The following is an 18,528-nucleotide window of genomic DNA, read 5'->3' on the forward strand; positions in this document are numbered from 1 at the left end:
TAGGATTGCTTATTCTAAAGACTTGACATTTCCCCAAGAGGAACTTTGATTCTGCTTTAAGTTTTGATTCTGCTTTTTAAGTTTCATATAAATTAAAATCTGTATCAAATATCAATATGGAGTGAGGTGACACAGGATGCAACATATACAGTCAAGTTACCTTTGCCTATTTAGAAATTACTCCTTCAAGATATTTGCACCAGAGAGCTGTCTGTCCTGCTTAATATTCAGTAGTACAGGTTTGAATCACCAGAACCTTGGCAAGACCTTAATATTTCAGTTATTAACAACTACCTCTAGGGGCAAGTCCATGTTTACTGAGTTATGACAAATTTATTATAACGAAGGAAAACAAGTGTAGCCAGCCATCTTAAAAAATGCCCCAACCACTGCTTCTCAAAATAGAAAGACTAAAACTACATACGTTTATCATACAACAAATCCCATCTCTGTCCCCTGAAAATTCCCCTAATTTCATTCATTAGAAGGGGATTTTTAAAAAAGACTTAAAGAGCACTTTACAGCAGCATTCAGCTTTCCTATGAAATACTCAGCATCTTAAATATTATGTACACTTCTTTTTTATCTCTTAGTAAGCTTCACTGGCTTCAGAGTTTGTGGAACTGGAGGAAAAATAACCCATTCAAAACTATTCTACAAATCCATCTTTTGGCAGAATAGCAGGTATCCAAATTAAAAATAGGAGGGTCATTTTGTTGCTTTGTTTTCCAAAATTTAAATCATTTTTGCTCCCCTTCTACATAAAGCTTAGTCACCACTCCTGAGTGGAGATGGGCAGAGGCTCTGGCCCCTGCTCCTCCGGCTTCTCAGCAGCTGCTTTCTTATTGCTGCAGCAAGGTTTGAATAGATGTGTGTCGATGAGGACTTCCCCAAAACGGCCTTTATAGATAATGCCACAGCATATTTTCTGTCTTTTCCAGTATGTGAGATCTAAAAAGGAAAACACTGGCGTTCTGTTGGAGCCAGAAGCCATCTCTGTATCTGAGCCATCATCTGACTGGTTACTGTAACAGGGAGACTGAGCTGGAGAGGCACTTGAGGTTGTACTGTGAGCATCAGAATTGTGGCCTTTAAATTCCTTCTGCAGTTTACTGATCTGGTTACTTTTTATCCTGTTTCCAGATAGAGTTTTCACTTTCTTTGGTTTCAGTGTAGTCTTTAGACTGGGTCCTGCCCTTGCATCTACCACATGATTCCAGTTTTTTTTTGATCCTGCTGGCAATTTCTTCCATCTTTTCACAAGCAGGACACAGGCATTACAGATATCTCCTGAACGAGTCTCATGTAACCCAAAGCAGCTCTGGAAATCCTTTTCATAGCGCTTACTGTCAGTGAATCGAGAACTGGAGGATTTAGCTCTGCAAATACAGCAGCCCTCTATACTTCGGTACATCTTTGGCTTGTGAAAACCAAACATCTTTTCTTCTGGGCAATAGCCTTCCAAAAGCAGCCGTTTCACGCGCAATAACGATCCCGAGGGGCGCAGTGCACGCTAAGTCAACCCCCCCTTCAATCGCTCCCTCCTCCTCAACAGCCTTGTCTAGAAAGATTGTCTCCTGCAGTTCTGGGCCGTACATCTTAATCACCTCCTTGGTCCTGGCCGCTTTATTTCCCGGGTGCACTGGGAGAGCTCTGCCTCAGACATGCCGTGTGTCTCCTCTGGGGAGCTGATCTCAGGCTGTGACCCTCCTGGCAGATGTCAGCTGTCCAGGATCCCAGGAAGACGTGGTTAGCAACTGGGAGCCTGCTCACAGTTTGGTGGAGGATGCCATTTCTGGGGCTGAGATGGCTCCTTACCTTCCAGCTATGACTGTCGCACACCTGCCTCTCTGCCTCCAGCAGGGGAGGGGCCGGTCCGCAGCCAGCCAGCTCTCCTTTGTTATTGGCTCAGTCCTTTGTTCTCTGAGGGGCCAGGGCCAGGCTGTACCTTAGGTTAGAGCCTTTCGCGGGAAAGTTCCCTATTTTTTTTCCCTCTTTGGCTATCTCACAGTTGGGGTTGCTATCTCAGGATAACTCCTTCAGATTGTCCTCAGGGCATTCAGGCCAGTCCTTACCCTAAGCATGCAACCCACACCTCCCTATCCAGCCCCTGCTCGCTGGTGGCAGATGAGAGTGTCTGGGCTACTTTTCCACTGGGAGTTGCGGTTAGGCGCCTGTTCTGTGAAGATTTTTTTCCTTTTTCCCAGTTATGTTGCCCTCTGAGATTCCAAACTCCCAGCTGTTTGGAAACTTCTCCTACTTCACGACTCCCTCCCCAGGACGGTCTCTGTCCCTAACTGTTTTGCCTCTTTTTGTCTGTTATATTTTGTCCTACCTCCTTTCTAAGAGAATGGGATGCCTTTCTGGGAGCTCTGGTGTCCTCTGCCAGTGTTCAGAAGTTGTTTCATGAAGTTCTTCAGCATTCAAATGATCTTTTGATGAATTTGTGGTAGGGGAGAAAGTGGTTTCCCCTTTTGGACCTCCACCAAAATTCCTCCACCATTTTAGGACCATCCCAGGACCTTATTTTTGACAAAAGAGGCAAGAATGTACCATTGGAATAAAGACAGCCTCTACAATAACTGGTTCTGGGAAAACTGGACAGCTACATGTAAAAGAATGAAATTAGAACACTTCCAAACACCATACAGAAAGATAAACTCAAAATGGATTACAGAACTAAATGGAAGACTAGAAACTATTACAAAATAAGAGGAAAATACAGGCAGAACACTCTATGATATAAATCAAAACAAGAGCCACTATGACCCATCTCCTAGAGTAACAGAAATAAAAACAAAAGTAAACAAGTGGGACCTGATTAAACTTAAAAGTTGGAAATATTTCTCTATTGTCAGCCCTGTCCCATGGATCCACAGCTCCAGTACTGGACATGTACAGTAAGCTATGAAATTAGACTGTCTTGGTCTTTTTATCTGTGCATAGTCACAGTTGTTCAGGCCATCATCGGGCTTCTGTTCTCACATATATTTCAATATCAGCTTATCAAGGACTTCTCTGGTTATCCAGTGGTTGACACTCAACCTGCTAATTCAGGGAACATGGGTTTGATCTCTGCTCCTGGAAGATCCCACAAGCTGAAAGGCCACTAAGCCGGAGCACCACAACCGCTGATCCTATGCTCTAGAGCCCGCCAGCTGCAACTACTAAAGCTGGAGCGCCTAGAGCCTGTGCTCTGGAACAAGAGAAGTCACCCCAATGAGAAGTTTATCTGGTACAACTAAAGCGTAGCCCCCACTCACCACAACCAGAAAAACCCCATGTGTGCAGCAGCAAAGACCCAGCCAAGCCAAAATTATATAAACAAACAAATGAATCTTTTAAGAAAGAACCTGCCTCACAATGTGGAGCACATCACTTCCACCTCTGATCAGGGAACTAAGATCCTACACGCAGTGGAGCAACTACTGAACCTGGGCATCGCGACTGGGGTGTCTGTGCACATCAACAAAAGATCCCACGTGACACAATGATGTTTCAACATTCCCCAAATAAGGCCCAATGGGGTGAAAGAAAGAAAGCATTTGTTTAAGAAATCAGCTTATCAATTTCTACAAAAATGGTGCTGGGAAAACTGGACAGCTACATGTAAAAGAATGAAATGACAGCACTTCCTAACACATACACAAACATAAACAGAGGATGAGTTGGTTTGACAGCATAACCCATTCAATCGAAATGAACTTGAGCAAACTCCAGGAGACAGTGGGGACACAGAGCCTGGTTTGCTGCAGTCCATGGGGTTGCAAAGAGTTGGACACTGGTTAGAGACTGAGCAACAACAACAAGGTTCTGGTATTATATCTTAATATATAAATGTAACTATAAAATCGACAATATATTTCAAAATCAATACTGAATGGCAGTACCCAACTTTCTTATTCTCCCACTTCTTACATTGTCTTCACTTATGTTGTTCTCCTTGAATATCTGGATCTCAGAACTTCCCCTCCACCCAGTAGATGAACGCAGTATTAGGAAATGAACAAGCTAAAACTAAAGTCAGAGACAGCACAGTAGCTCAGTTTTATTTTCTTCAGTTAACAGTCACCAAACAAACTATGTGGACCCTGAGCCCCCAAATAGCACCACAGGCACAAGATGAAGTCCGATCAAACTACTGCAGAAAGAAGTGCCCAATGGAAGGACACTTGAAGGTAGGGCACATGGGCAAGGTTTAAGCCCCTCTTCCGTGCGGAGACTAAGCAAAAAGAGGGTGCAAAAAGTGCTTCAAGGTCCACCTCACCAGGGAAACCTGCTCCAGAAAGAAAGCAACAGCTGTGTTGAGCAGGTCATGGTCTTCAGCAGTCAAACGGCTAAAAGGGAGGGAAAATGAAATTCAAGTTCTCACCAAGAAGGAGGAAGAGGAGCATGTCCTCCCTCTGTCCCCGCACACGGACAAGCCCAAAGTACCACACTTCTCTAGGCTTAACCCTCCATGATGGCTCCTCCTGGGTCAAGACTGGTCACCACCCACCACTCTGTCCCTCACCCCAGCCCCCTTTAGAACTTACAGAATCAACATGCGGCCATGAACGTAGAGCTCCCTCCGAACCGGCCATCGCAGTTGAGTACGTTCAGTCAGGAGGTGGCAGGCATAGTCCGCCCGCCCAGGCGATGCGAAAGGCACGGCAAGGCTGCTGGTGGAGATACGGTTAAGGCACCATTCCACACGAGTCATTTTGGCTGTACTTCAGGCTCCCTGCTCGCGGAGACCTGCCTTCTCCCACAAGACCACCGCCCAACACCCTGGCTATCACCGCCCGGCCCTCTGGTTCCCTTCAGGTTGCTTTTCCTCACCACCTTCCCCTGGCAGCCAGGCCACCCCTGACCCATATCCTCCAGTCCCCCAGAGTACCCTCCCCCTACAGTTTAAGCCCCACTGCCTGCATCCCCCCAAACCACCCCTAGCCCACCCCCCGACCCTTTTGGCCACTTGGCCCACCGGAGCTCCTGGAATAGGATACAACTGGTAGACTCGGTTACTCAGAACTCCGGCTCCGGGTGCTGCGTCTCCACTAGGCCCTGGTGCGTGAGGTGCCCCCGGGATCTGCGGAATGGCAGCGGCTGCGCCACCTGACTCTCCGGCAGCGCTGGGCTCTCTGGGATCAGCCATGTCGCCGGAGCCGGCAGGGACTCCTCGACTGACGGCATCTCCAGGGCCAGCTGGGTCGCCAGGGCCATGGCGGCCAGCAGCACCACCCGGCACACCTTGGCTGCCCCGTGCTGTGCCCGCTGCAGAGGCCTCGGCACCTGTGTCTTCATCGGCTGCCCTGGTGGTTCCTCCACCGTGTGCCTCAGGCTCCATCTTGAACCGCTCTCCCCCGCCCTCCGTGGCGGGAAAGACTGAACCGTCCCTACAGAACCCACCCCTGTGATGAGACCTGCAACTCAACATCGGCAGAGCGCCTGCGCACACACACCCTGGTCCTGCCTCACGATCAGTTCCCACCAATCATTGGTTCCTGAGATGAATGCAGGCTCTAGGGCACTGGGCGCCCCCTGCTGAAGTTTCACGTGTTCCTGAGCCATGTCGCCCCAATGTGCGTGCGCAGACACACACCCACGTGGTCTAGGCCCTCTGTGTCAGCCCTGCCTTGGGCCCGGAAACCTGGTAAATGGCTCAGCCGTGAGGCCTCTGGGTGACGCTCCACCCTTTAGGGAGGGGGCAGCTCCATACTGTGCCTGCTCAAACAGACCCCTCCCCACTCCTTAGGGCACGTGACTGTTTCCACTCCAAATCTGCAAACCCCAAGTGAGCCCCGGTCCCTATGCACCTCCAAGACTGCACTACTGCCAAGCTGGTGTCGCTCACAGGTGACCATCCTGCTGAGCACAGGTCCTTGTCATTGACTCCCAGAAGGGAGTCGGGCACCCCTGGGTCAGGGCCGGTCTGTCCCTCTGGTGTCTCACACATAGTTCACGTGCATGTATATGCGTCTGTGTGCGTGAGCACATGGGCAGGTGCATGCACATGGGCGTGTGCATGGATGTGTTTGTGAGAGAGAGCACGTGCACAGATTCACACACATAGGCGTTTGATTGTGCATATCTGTGTGTGTGCCTGAGAGAGTGCCTTTACACAGGTGCCTGCCCATCGGCGTGTGCATGTGTCTATGTGTGGAGGTGCTTGCACACGGGCATATATGTATTGTCACAAGAGAGTGTGTGGTCAGGCGCATGCACATGGGAGTGTCCCTGTGTACATGTGTGTATGTGTGTGTGTGTGTGTGTGTGTGTCAAAGAGAGCACGGTTGAGATGCATTCACATGGGCATATGTGTCTGTGTGTATGCCTGCACAGGTGCCTTCACATGGGAGTGGGGTGGCCTGGCCCTGGAGGCATGATAGCAGGGATGTAGAGCCTGCTGTGCCTGCCCACCTGAGGCGGGGCCTGCTGTTGAGCTCACTGGGGATGGCATGGGGCTGGGCTGCCTGGGGCTCCAGGCACACAGACTGCAGGGACTCCAGGCTGTGGGCTTGCCCAGGGCCCCTCAGAAGCACCGGAGGAACCGGATACACTCAAGGACTGGGGGAAGGGCAATGTTCCCCTGGACACTGCCCAGTCTCTTGCCCTCTCCCGTCCCTGGTCCCCACCGCCTGGCTGGAGAATCCTCTCAGCCCTCAAATCCAAGCCCAGCAGCATTCCCCCACCCCTATTGTAAGGAGAGGTGAGGGCAGTGCCTGCTTAGGGGTGGGGCATGCCTGTCCCACCTTCCCACCCACCCAGTTTCTCTCCATTCTGGCTCCCAGTCAGTGTGGGTAGACCCTGTCTAATGCCTGTGTCTGTCCCCTGCTCTGTGGCCTAGAGGACCCCAGCGGGGAGCCTGGACACATCTCTCCCTCAGGGGCCCACTGTCAGGTTGGGGGACATTTGTAAGAGCAGTCGTGCTGTAGAAGGGGGCTCACTAACTACGATGGACTAGAGGGCAAGGGGCTAAGCCATAGGACCCACCAGCGTCCTTCCTCTGCCCACTGTTCATCTACACCTGTGCTCTTAATCCGTAGTGATAGCTAACACTTGCTACAGTCCATGCACTGTTTCATGTGCTTTCCATATTTTCTTCCATCAAGTCAGTTTTCAGAAAGTATTGCCATGTCGGTATCCTGTCTCCCATGATGCAGGTCTCCTCCACACAAATCACACACACCCACTCTCTCCCCAACACCAGCGGCTCAAAGTCTTGTGCATTTTGGTTTCTGCATTTCTCAAAACTATGATGACCGTAGTGCTCCAGCAGGCACTGGGCTTAAGTTGGGTCTGAATGGTGAGATCTGCAAATGAAAATGATAGTGCCAATGACAATGTGTGTGACAAGAGAGTGACAGAAGTATGAAGGAAAGACACTGTATGATAGAATGAGTTCCTCAGAGAGGTTACCACTGTGACAGGTGCATGGTTTTGAGTGAGTGTGACAGAGGGAATGTGTGACTGGGACAGGAATTTAAAAGGACAGAAAGTGACGGGAAGAGACTAAGATGCAGATGATACTGATGGTGGTAGCGAGCCCCAAAGGTGATAGATGATAGCTTAACATGTATAGTGAATGGTGAACATTGCCACCAGATTTGTGGTCTCCAAAGGAAAACATTTAATTCGGGAACCAAGAGACACAGTTCCAGTCACCCAGTAGTTTGTGTAGTAGAAATTTTATTAAAGTGAAAGGGACAGAAAAAGCTTCTGATATAGCTATCAGAACAGGGTAGTAAGAGTACCACATTTGCTAGTTTAAGCAGAGCATTATATACTTTTCTGCTAGCTGCTGAGAATAGATAAAAGGATTACTCAAGGCTATGAAAATTTTGCCCAGACCCTTTCCCATAACATACATCCAAGGATGACATCAGCAGGATATTAACCAGAAGAAATGGGTTAACCCAGAGCTCAAGGCCATGGAAGTTTTACCCAGACCTTCTCCCATAACATACATTCTGAGCTCAAAAAAAGCATGTCCTTGAGCAAGAGATACTGCTGCCTATGAGGCCTATGTGTCTAAGGCAAAAGAATGTGAAAAAGAAAGAATGTTCACCTCCTCCTTAAAGAGCCTTGGTCTCCCTAGCAACCTGACTAAGGTAATTTGCTCACAGATACCATGACAGCATGAGTGTGTGGCACACAGAGTGTTAGAGATAGAGTCTAGGAGAGATCGGGTGTAGGGTTAGGGTTAGGGATAAGTGTGATGGAAAAAGCATTATAGAGTGACACGGGAATATGCCAGAAAGAGTGTGTGTGACACATAATCTGACTCAGTATGAGAAAGCAAATCTCAGAGATAATGTGTACGGAAGAAAATGGGTCTGTCACACATGGCAGGGTGTGACAGGCAATGAAGCTGACCATGGGAGGCAGCAGCCTGGGAAGGTGGATCAATCCTCGGGGCCCATGTTTCCCTGAGGGCGGCCATCCCCAGGTCTCCGCCAGTCTGGAGGAAGTCAGCAACTTGACTTGGCTCAGATGCCCAAGCCACATTCTTCCCAATCAGTTTCATCAGTAATAAAGCTGATATTTAGGTTGAAACACATGCAAGGGGGGTGTGTCAAAGGCTGCAGATGGTAAGCAGGACCTGTTTGAAAGGAGTGGTAGGAGACACACAGCAGGCATGAGTGGGTGGTATCAGTGAACTCCTAGGGGAAATGATTCAGGTGGTCCAATTTTTAAGTCTGTTCAGTTCTCCCACTGAGTTGTGCCTGACTCTTTGCAACCCCATGAACCGCAGCATGCTAGGCCTCCCTGTCCATCACCAACTCCCAGAGTTTACCCAAATCATGTCCATTGAGTCGGTGATGCCATCCCCCTATCTCATCCTATGCCATCCCTTTCTCCTGTTGCCTTCAATCTTTCCCAGCATCAGGGTTTTTTCAAATGAGTCAGCTTTCACATCAGGTGACCAAAGTATTGGAGTTTCAGCTTCAACATCAGTCCTTCCAATGAACACCCAGGACTCATCTCCTTTAGGATGGACTGGTTGGATCTCCTTGCAGTCCAAGGGACTCTCAAGAGTCTTCTCCAACACCACAGTTCAAAAGTATCAGTTCTTCTGTGCTCAGCTTTCTTTATTGTTCAACTCACACCCACACATGACTACTGGAAAAACCATAATGTTGACTACTTGGAACTTTCTTGACAAAGTAATATCTCTGCTTTTTAATATGCTGTCTAGGTTGGTCATAACTTTCCTTCCAAGGAGCAAGTGTCTTTTAATTTCATGGCTGCAGTCACCATCTGCAGTGATTTTGGAGCCCCCAAAAATAAAGTCTGCCACTGTTTCCACATCTATTTGCCATGAAGTGATGGGACCAGATGCCATGATCTTAGTTTTCTAAATGTTGAGCTTTAAGCCAACATTTTCACTCTCCTCTTTCACCTTCATCAAGAGGCTCTTTAGTTCTTCTTCACTTTCTGCCATAAGGGTGGTGTCATCTGCATATCTTACATTTCATATTTCTCCCGGCAATCTTGATTTCAGCTTGTGCTTCTTCCAGCCCAGCGTTTCTCATGATGTACTCTGCATATAAGTTAAATAAGCAGGGTGACAATATACAGCCTTGATGTGCTCCTTTTCCTATTTGGAACCAGTCTGTTGTTCCATGTCCAGTTCTAACTGTTGCTTCCTGACCTGCATACAGGTTTCTCAAGAGGCAGGTCAGGTGATCTGGTATTCCCATCCCTTTCAGAATTTCCCACAGTTTATTGTGATCCACACAGTCAAAGGCTTTGGCATAGTCAATAAAGCAGATATAGATGTTTTTCTGGAACTGTCTTGCTTTTTCAATGATCCAGCAGATGTTGGCAATTTGATCTCTGGTTCCTCTGACTTTTCTAAAACCAGCTTGAACATCTGAAACTTCATGGTCCACATATTGGTGAAGTCTGGCTTGGAGAATTTTGAGCATTACATTGCTAGTGTGTAAGATGAGTGCAATTGTGCAGTAGTTTGAGCATTCTTTGGCATTTCCTTTCTTTGGGATTGGAATGAAAACTGACCTTTTCCTGTCCTGTGGCCACTGCTGAGTTTTCCAAATTTGCTGACATATTGACTGCAGCACTTTCACAGCATCATCTTTCAGGATTTGAAATAGCTCAAATGGAACTCCATCACCTCCACTAGCTTTGCTCATAGTGGTGCTTTCTAAGGCCCACTTGACTTCACATTCCAGGATGTCTACCTCTAGGTGAGTGATCACACCATCGTGATTATCTGGGTCATGAAGATATTTTTTGTACAGTTCTTCTGTGTATTCTTGCCACCTTTTCTTAATATCTTCTGCTTCTGTTAGGTCCATACCATTTCTGTCCTTTATTGAGCCCATCTTTGCATGAAATGTTCCCTTGGTATCTCTAATTTTCTTGAAGAGATCTCTAGTCTTTCCCATTCTATTGTTTCCTCTATTTCTTTGCATTGATCACTGAGGAAGGCTTTCTTATCTCTCCTTGCTATTCTTTGGAACTCTGCATTCAAATGGGTATATCTTTCCTTTTCTCCTTTGCTTTTCACTTCTCTTCTTTTCACAGCTATTTGTAAGGCCTCCTCAGACAGCCATTTTGCTTTTTTGCATTTCTTTTTCTTGGGAACAGTCTTGATCCCTGTCTCCTGTACAATGTCACGAACCTCCGTCCATAGTTCATCAGGCACTCTGTCTATCAGATCTAGTCCCTTAAATCTATTTGTCACTTCCACTGTATAATCATAAGGGATTTGGTTTAGGTCATACCTGAATGGTCTAGTGGTTTCCCCCACTTTCTTCATTTAAGTCTGAATTTGGCTATAAGGAGCTTATGATTTGTAAACCCACACACTTTGTTTCAATCTTTTGAAAGACATGGTGGCACTAGTGTTAAAGAATCCAGCTGCCAACACAAGCGATGCAAAAGACGCATAAGACACAGGTTCAATCCCTGGGTAAGCAAGATCCCCTGAAGAAGGAAATGGGAACCCACATCAGTATTCTTGCTGGAAAATGCCAGGGACAGAGGAGCCAATTGGGGTCGATTTCATGGGTCGCAAAGTGTCAGACATGACTGAGCCCACACACACATATACACATATACTTTTAATCCAGGAGAAAGCAGAGGTTAGAGAAGTGGTTACAGTTCAGGAAAGAGCAAGATAAAACATGAGGAGGACTTCCCTGGGGGTTCAGTGGACAGGAATCCACCTGTCAGTGCAAGGGAAACTGCTTCAATACGGCTGGTCTGGGAAGATCCAACATGCCACAGAGCAACTGAGCCCATGGCCCACAACTGCCGAGCCTGTGCCCTAGAGCCCATGTTCAGCAGTAAGAGAAGACACCGCAATGAGAAGCCTGTGCTCAGCAACTAGGGTGTAGACGCCCCTGGCCACAACTAGAGAAAGCCATGTGCGTCAACGAACACTAAGTGCAGGCAAAAATACATAAATAAATTCAACGTGACGAGAGGAGAGCAGGCCAGCTTCTCCGAGTAAAGGGCAGTGCTGAGCTGGGCTAGGGAGCGTGTTCGAAAGCCAAGTGGAAAGTACAGCCTCACAGTCGCTTACAGACAACTAAAGCAGCTCTTTGTCCCAGGCTCCCCTGTCGGTACTACAAATGCAGAGCCGTGAGCAGACGTGTTACAGTTTTCATTGTAGGTTTAGAAGATATTAATAGGTTTTCACCATCATCCCTGGAGAAAAACCATATCAGGGCAGAACCAGATTCACATGGGTACGTAGAGTAGGTGTGGACACTTTGGTCAGACTGGTGTGAGGAAAGCCCAAAGAACGTACTGAGCAAGGGTCTAGTGTGTTGACTTCTGCTGTCATCCATCCCACAAGTGGAAACTCATGAATTAACCAGACACACCTGAAGGTCTGACATTAGGACAGAAGGAGAGTCAGTGGGACATCTAGGTGGCTCTGACTCCCGCCTCCACAGGCGACACTGTGAGGACACCCTCATACACCCCCACTGAGGGGATTGGTCACAGTTTCCCAGGAGCAGAAATGCTGGAGTTCAGGGATGTGCAGGCTTCACTGGAGTCAGTCATGCCAGGCTGCTCCCTGGCACGCTGCACCATCTCCATTCCTACAGCATCCTGCGACTTTTGAGGGTTTCCTCTTCTGTAACTATCCTAAATAGGATAGTATCCTTTGCCCATTTCCACAGATCAGAATTGTAGTTATCTTCTTGATGATCAGCAGGATATCGAAAATATCGGTCTATTCTTGATTTAATCTGCTATGGGCTTAAAACAATGTTTAGGAAGTACTTCCCCACTCCTAGCTCACAAGGATATTTTCTTACATTTTCTATAGTAGCTTTATTTATTTGGTAACTTAAGGAACAAGTTTCCATGGACACTGTTCCAGGCCTCCGTGGAGGTTCCAGTCCAGCCAGGGACAGACTGTCAAGAAACGAAAAAAACGATGACACTAGGTAGCCTAGGGGAAGGTGGTGAGAACTGTGGCCTGATGTGCAGGAGGAGAAAAGAGAGGGAGCACTTGGAGGGGTGGTTTTCCATTTTCAACCAGGTGGTTGGGGTCGGCTTTGTTGTGAAGCAGAGACTGAGTGAAGACTTGAGAGAGGTTTGGGAGTGTGAGGAGACCAGTGTGGCTGGAGCAGAGTGGGTGAAGAGGAGAGCAGCAGGACAGGGGGCCGAGAGCTGACAGGGAGGGGCTAGATGTGGAGGCCTCAGGGGACATGCTGAGGGCTTGTGCTCAGAGTGAAGAGGGAGGTGGTGGAGGGTGGCTGTGGGTTGGATTGTGTCCCTCAGGAGACGATGTTGAAGTCTCAAGCCCTGGCACCTGTGAATGTGACAAAATCAGGACATTTTGAAAAATTCACTGTGGTTTTACTGTTTCATTTCTGGCATTAATAAAAGTTATAAGGAAGAATCATGACCTAAGTGTCCTCTTTTATATAAATAATGACCTCTGATAAAAGCTCGGAACACATTTTGAAGGCTGAGTGATGAAAATAGACTTCCCTGCTGTTTTCATATACAACAGGACTAACCTGACTCACATGGAATGCCCCTCATCCATGTTCTTTGCTGCAAGTGGTTCAGCAGGTGGCTGGAACAAGCACTGCTTCTGGTCAGGCAAAACACGTCTTTTTTCTGGGTCAGAAACTAGCTTCAGTAGTTGACAGTAAAATCAACGGCCCTGCCAGATACCACAGATAAGGTGACCTTCAATACTGACATTAAAAGGCAACAGCAGGGGTCTGTTGTGCCCTCACCTCTCTTTTCCCCATGGCTGATGCTCCCAGCTGCCCTGGGTGCCAGGTCAGCAGCATCTCTAGGCCATGATGTAAGGCAGAGACAACCAGAGTAGCCAGGGATCGGGTTTGGGGGAACCAGGCCAAAGGCACAGACCCTACAGCCAAGGGGAATCCTGGTGCTGAGGGAAAGGAGGAGAAGCCACGTGAACTTCCTCACCATGGTCAAGAATTAGGCCGATTACCACGAACGGTTTTACCTGACACTCTAGACCTAGCCCCCGATCTAAAGAAGGGTATGTTGGCCCAGAAGGCTAACCTGAGATGAAAGGGCCAGGAAACCTAACCTGAAGGTCTCTGAGCTCCAGGCCCCTTGAGCACTGGCCCGTTACTCCACCAGGCACCTCCCTAAGTTTCCAGCTTTCAAGTTTATTTTCTTTGATCTGAAATTGCATTTATTATTATTTCTTTATTTTATTGTGCCATTTGTTTTTATAAATTTAGTTTTTATTTTCTGAGACAGAGTGGCACTGTGCAGGCTGGAGCAGGGGCCCGATGGGAGAGAGCAGAGCTGAGACAGACCCCTCCCACATGGGCACCTCACTGATGGCAGATGGGGTGCTGGAGGGCCTAAGGGACAGAGTGGCCCTTCAAATCAAGGCTGCCAATCACTGGAACTAAACAAGGCCAATCGTGAACCCAACCCCACTCTGGCATCACACATGGACATCACTTCCTGGGAGACCTCTGTGGGGAAGACAGGGCAGTCCACGGGACGTGTCACTTCTGCTTGACTGAAGCCAATTGTAAATTATACTGTATTATAGAAGGTGATGAGCAGTGTGGGAAAAAAGAGGGTGAGGAGGATTGACTGCCCACCGGGCTGTGGGGAGGGTGGATGCAGGAGAAAGTCAGGTGAGAAGATGAAACCTGGGCAGACTTGGAGATGAGGGAGGTGGCCAGGAGCTATATTTGAGAGTGTAGTCAAGGCAGGGAGAACAGACTATGCAAAAGCACTAATTCATCAGAAAACCTGGAATGTTGAGGGTGCAGCCAAGAGGCCAGTGTGGTTGGCATGGACTGAGCAAGAGTGAGCACAGCAGAGGAGGTACAGGAGGCAATGGGGTTCACAGATGAGAATGTGGGGCCTTTCTGGGCATTAGAAGGACCTCTGGCTCATATTCTGAGCGAGAATAAAGCCAGTGAAGGGAACGGAACAGGGGAGACACATCTGGCTCACACTTTGAAAGGAAGGCTCACTGTAGCCACCCACCAGAGCTGCTGGGTGCTGGCGGGTGAGAGACTCCATCACCGTCACCCCCAGGACCATTGCCACCATCCCGGCAGCAGCACCTGCCTCCCTCCAGCCCATGGGGGCAGAGCTGTCCGGGTTCTGTCACAGCAGACTCTGTTCACGCACATGGAGGAACAGGAAACAACTGCCCTGCCACTGGCTCCAAAGATCCCCTTAAAAGTGACCAAAGTATATGAAGCTCAGGCTGTGAAAAACTGGGCCTCAGGCCAGGGAGGATCAGCAGTGATCTCTGGGAGCTGAGACATGGACGAGACGAGCTGTGCAGCTGCCCCAGCTTGCTGTCCACACAGACTGCCCAGGCCATGGCCAGCCAGCCCCCTGGGTGTCGAGGGGGAATCGCAGAGCAGAGGCTGTTGGAGCTGGCAGGCGGCAGACCAGAGAGGAGAGGGCGGCAGAGGGAGGAGAGAACTCTGCACGTGGGCAGAGAGCCTGCTGGAGCCATAGCAGAAACTCTTCATTCAGGTGACATCATATACACGACTCAGAGGGATCTTGTCTCAAACTCCCACTGATCAAACCTTAAGGCAAGACTCAACAGGATCAAAGTGTTCCTAGGTAAGTAAACAACATTACATTTTTAAAAGTTGTGGAATATACCTAGGGAAAAATATACCTAGCACCCAAGGAAAAGAGTATGCCCAGAATCAGAAATATCCAAACCATTATGAGGAAAGAAATCAATGGATAAAAGGCATCTCAATTGGAAAGGAAAAAGTAAAAGTATCTGCAGACAACATAATTGTTTATGCAGATAATCATATGGAATCTACAAAATATTGACAAGAACTAATCAGTGAATTTAGCAAGATTGTAGGATAAAAGATATATTAAGAGACAGCTAACTCCCCATGCCCAATCTCTCAACTAATTGTCCTAGCACTTTTCTTCACTGGCTTGAAACAAGTCCAGTCAGCCACAAAATTCTTATTTTAGGGTGCCTAGTTTTTTTTTTTCCTCTTCTTATGCAAACTAAGTTTTTTATTTTAGTAGGAAACCAAGCCAACTGTGACAAGGATGTTGGGAAACCAAAAATCTGTAGCAGGTATATTTTCTGAAGAGAAATTGTGATCAAGAGTCTTTAAAAAAGAGAGAGAGAGAGTCTGTTTCCTCTCTTTTGTTTTGTTTTGCTGCATCTCATGGCTTGTAGCATCTTAGTTCCCTGCCATGGGACCAAAGCCATGCCTCCTGGAGTGGAAGCCTAGAGTCCTGACCACTGGATCTCCAGGGAATTCCCTGTGTTCCAGAGTCTTTAAAAAGAAATAGAGAAATAAGCATTTAGGTCAATATTTCTAACTTTTGGAATATATTAATACTTTAAGGAAATAACCATTAATGGAAAGAATTATATACATGAATTCCACTGAATCATTAACCAAAGTAATGAAAAAATTGTCAACAACTTGAAGAGTCCCTGGTGCTGGGAAAGCTTGAGGGCAGAAGGAGAAAAGGACGTCAGAGGATGAGATGGCTGGATGGCATCAGGGATGCAATGAACATGAACTTTGGCAAACTTTGGTGGGCGGTGAGGGACAGAAAGGCCTGGGGAGCTGCAGCCCATGGGGTTACAAAGAGTCAGACATGACTGTGTGACTGAACAACAACAGCTGCCCAAGCCACATTCTTCCCAATTAGTTTCATCAGTAATGAAGCTGGTATTTAGGTTGAAACACATGCAAGGGGCAAGTGTCAAAGGCTGCAGATGCTAAGCTGGACCTGTTTGAAAGGAGTGGTAAGGGAAGATGGCAGAGGAATAGGATGGTGAGACCACTTTCTCCTTGACAAATTCATCGAAAGAACATTTGAACGCTGAGCAAATTCCACAAAACAACTTCTGAATGCTGGCAGAAGACATCAGGCACCCAGAAAGACAGGCCATTGTCTTCTAAAGGAGGTAGGAAAAAATATAAAACATAAAAAGAAAGGAAAAAGAGGTATGGATGGAGATCCATCCAGGGAAGGGAGTCTTAAAAAAGAGAGGTTTCCAAACACCAGGAAACACTCTCACTGGCAGGTCTGTGGCAAGCCTTGGAAACTCAGAGGGCAAAATAACTGGGAGGAAAAACAAATAAATAATTAAACCCCACAGATTACGTGCCTAATGGCAACTCCCAGCAGAGAAGCAGCCCAGACACTCACATCTGCCACTAGCAAGTGGGGGCTGGACAGGGAGGCACAGGCTGCATTGCTTAGGGTAAGGACCAGGCCTGAATGCCCTGAGGGCAATCTGAGGGAACTAACTTGAGATAACAACCCAGACTGTGGGATAGCTATCACGCGAAAAGCCCTAACCGAAGACACCACCAGGCCCGCTCACAGAACAAAGGACTGAGCAGAGTTAGCCGACTGCGGACCGGCCCATCCCCCGCCTGAGACAGGCAGCCGGGGGACAGCCAGAGCCAGAAGGGGACAGTCACCACCCCCAGAGAGGCATCCTCTACCAAACTGCAAGCAGGCTTCATTGCTAACCAAGACTTCTTGGGATTCTGGACGGTTGACATCCGCCGGGAGGGTCGCAGCCAGAGATCAGCTCCCCAGAAGAGACACACAGCACACCTGAGAAGGCACGCCTGTTGTACACCCAGAAAACCAAGCGGCTGGGACGGGGGAGGGGATAAACCGCAGCCCCCAACTGGGGGCGTCTGTGCTCACCAAGCACCTGGTCACCTGAGCTGCTCGGACCTGGGAAGGGCACAAAACGCAGGCCCAACCGAGTCTGCGCCTTTGTGGAGTACCTGAGAACCTGAACCTGAGTGGCTTAGACCTGGGAAGTGCATGCAACCCAGGGCCCACCTCAGACAGTTCCCGGCAGAGCAACCTAGAGCCTGAGCAGTGTAGACCATGAACGCACACACGCTGTGAGCGGGGCAAACCCAGTGCGGCTGAGACACTGCGAGCGCTCCCCACACACGCCAGTGATATTTGTTTAAAACGTTCCTCCCTTCCTGCGGCACAACCGAAAAAGTAACCCCAAAAAAGTGACCACCACCGCCCCCTTGTGTCACGGCGGAAATTAGACACTGAAGAGACAAGCACACAGAAGCAGCTAAAATAAACAGAGGGAACTGCTTTGGAAGTGACAGGTGCAACAGACTAAAACCCTGTAGTTGGCACAGACTGCATAGTAAGGGGCCTATAGATCTTGAGAAGTAGAAGCTGGATCAAAGAAATATCTGAAAATGAACTGACCCCACACTGTCTGCAACAGCTCCAGAGAAATTCCTAGATATATTTTTACTATTATCATTTTAATTTTTTTTAATTTTTAAATTTTAAGTCCTCTATTACTCCTTTATTGTTCATATTTATAACTTACTATTACCTTGCCAAAAAAACACCTTATTTTCAAAGCAAACTTCATATATATATTTTATGATTTCTGTGATTTTGTTTTGTGACTTTGTTTTTTTTAATATTGTATTTTTGAGAATCTAACCTCTACCCTAGATTTTTAATCTTTGCCTTTTGGTATTTGATATCAATTTTGTACCTTTAAGAACCCAATCTTCAATACCCATTTTTACATGGGAGCGAGATTGCTGGCTTGATTGCTCTCTCCTCCTTTTGACTGTCCCTTTTCTCGACCAGGTCACCTCTATCTCCTCCCTCCCCCTTCTCTTCTCTGCCCAACTCTGTGAATCTCTTTGTGTGTTCCGGGCTGTGGAGAACACTTAGGGAACTGATTACTGGCTGGATCTGTCTCTCTCCTTTTGATTCCCCCTTTTATCCTCCTGGCCACCTCTGTCTCCTTCCTCCCTCTTCTCTTTTCTGTGTAACTCTGTGAACCTCTCTGAGGGGTCCAGACTGTGGAGAGCACATAGGGAAGTGATTACTGGCTAGCTTGCTCTCTCCCCTTTTGATTCCCCTCTCTCCTCCTGGTCACCTCTGTCTCCCTCCTCCCTCTTCTCTTCTCCATGTAACTCTGTGAACCTCTCTGGGTGTCCCTCACTGTGGAGAAACTTTTCATTTTTATCATCAGTGCTGTATAGATTGAGAAGTCTTGAGGCTACTGTAAGAATA

The 18,528-nt window shown here is 47.8% G+C and overlaps 1 protein-coding gene and 1 pseudogene across 1 annotated transcript; both read right to left on the reverse strand.

Annotated features, from left to right (window-relative positions):
• Nucleotides 1-313: 313 nt before the first annotated feature.
• On the reverse strand, nucleotides 314-1,582 carry LOC110143838 (SIN3-HDAC complex-associated factor pseudogene; annotated as a pseudogene).
• A 2,441-nt stretch (nucleotides 1,583-4,023) lies between these two features.
• LOC110137452 (EKC/KEOPS complex subunit LAGE3-like) lies at nucleotides 4,024-5,442 on the reverse strand. The gene is made up of 3 exons (XM_020893786.2): nucleotides 4,989-5,442; nucleotides 4,536-4,661; nucleotides 4,024-4,337 (listed from the first exon to the last, which is right to left on the reverse strand). The coding sequence occupies exons 1-3, from the start codon at nucleotides 5,417-5,419 to the stop codon at nucleotides 4,223-4,225; spliced, it is 672 nt and encodes a 223-aa protein (XP_020749445.2). The 5' UTR covers nucleotides 5,420-5,442; the 3' UTR covers nucleotides 4,024-4,222.
• Between the last annotated feature and the right edge of the window lie 13,086 nt (nucleotides 5,443-18,528).

The sequence above is a fragment of the Odocoileus virginianus genome, unplaced genomic scaffold, assembly GCF_023699985.2.
Source record: "Odocoileus virginianus isolate 20LAN1187 ecotype Illinois unplaced genomic scaffold, Ovbor_1.2 Unplaced_Scaffold_16, whole genome shotgun sequence".
Classification (NCBI taxonomy): Eukaryota; Metazoa; Chordata; class Mammalia; order Artiodactyla; family Cervidae; genus Odocoileus; species Odocoileus virginianus.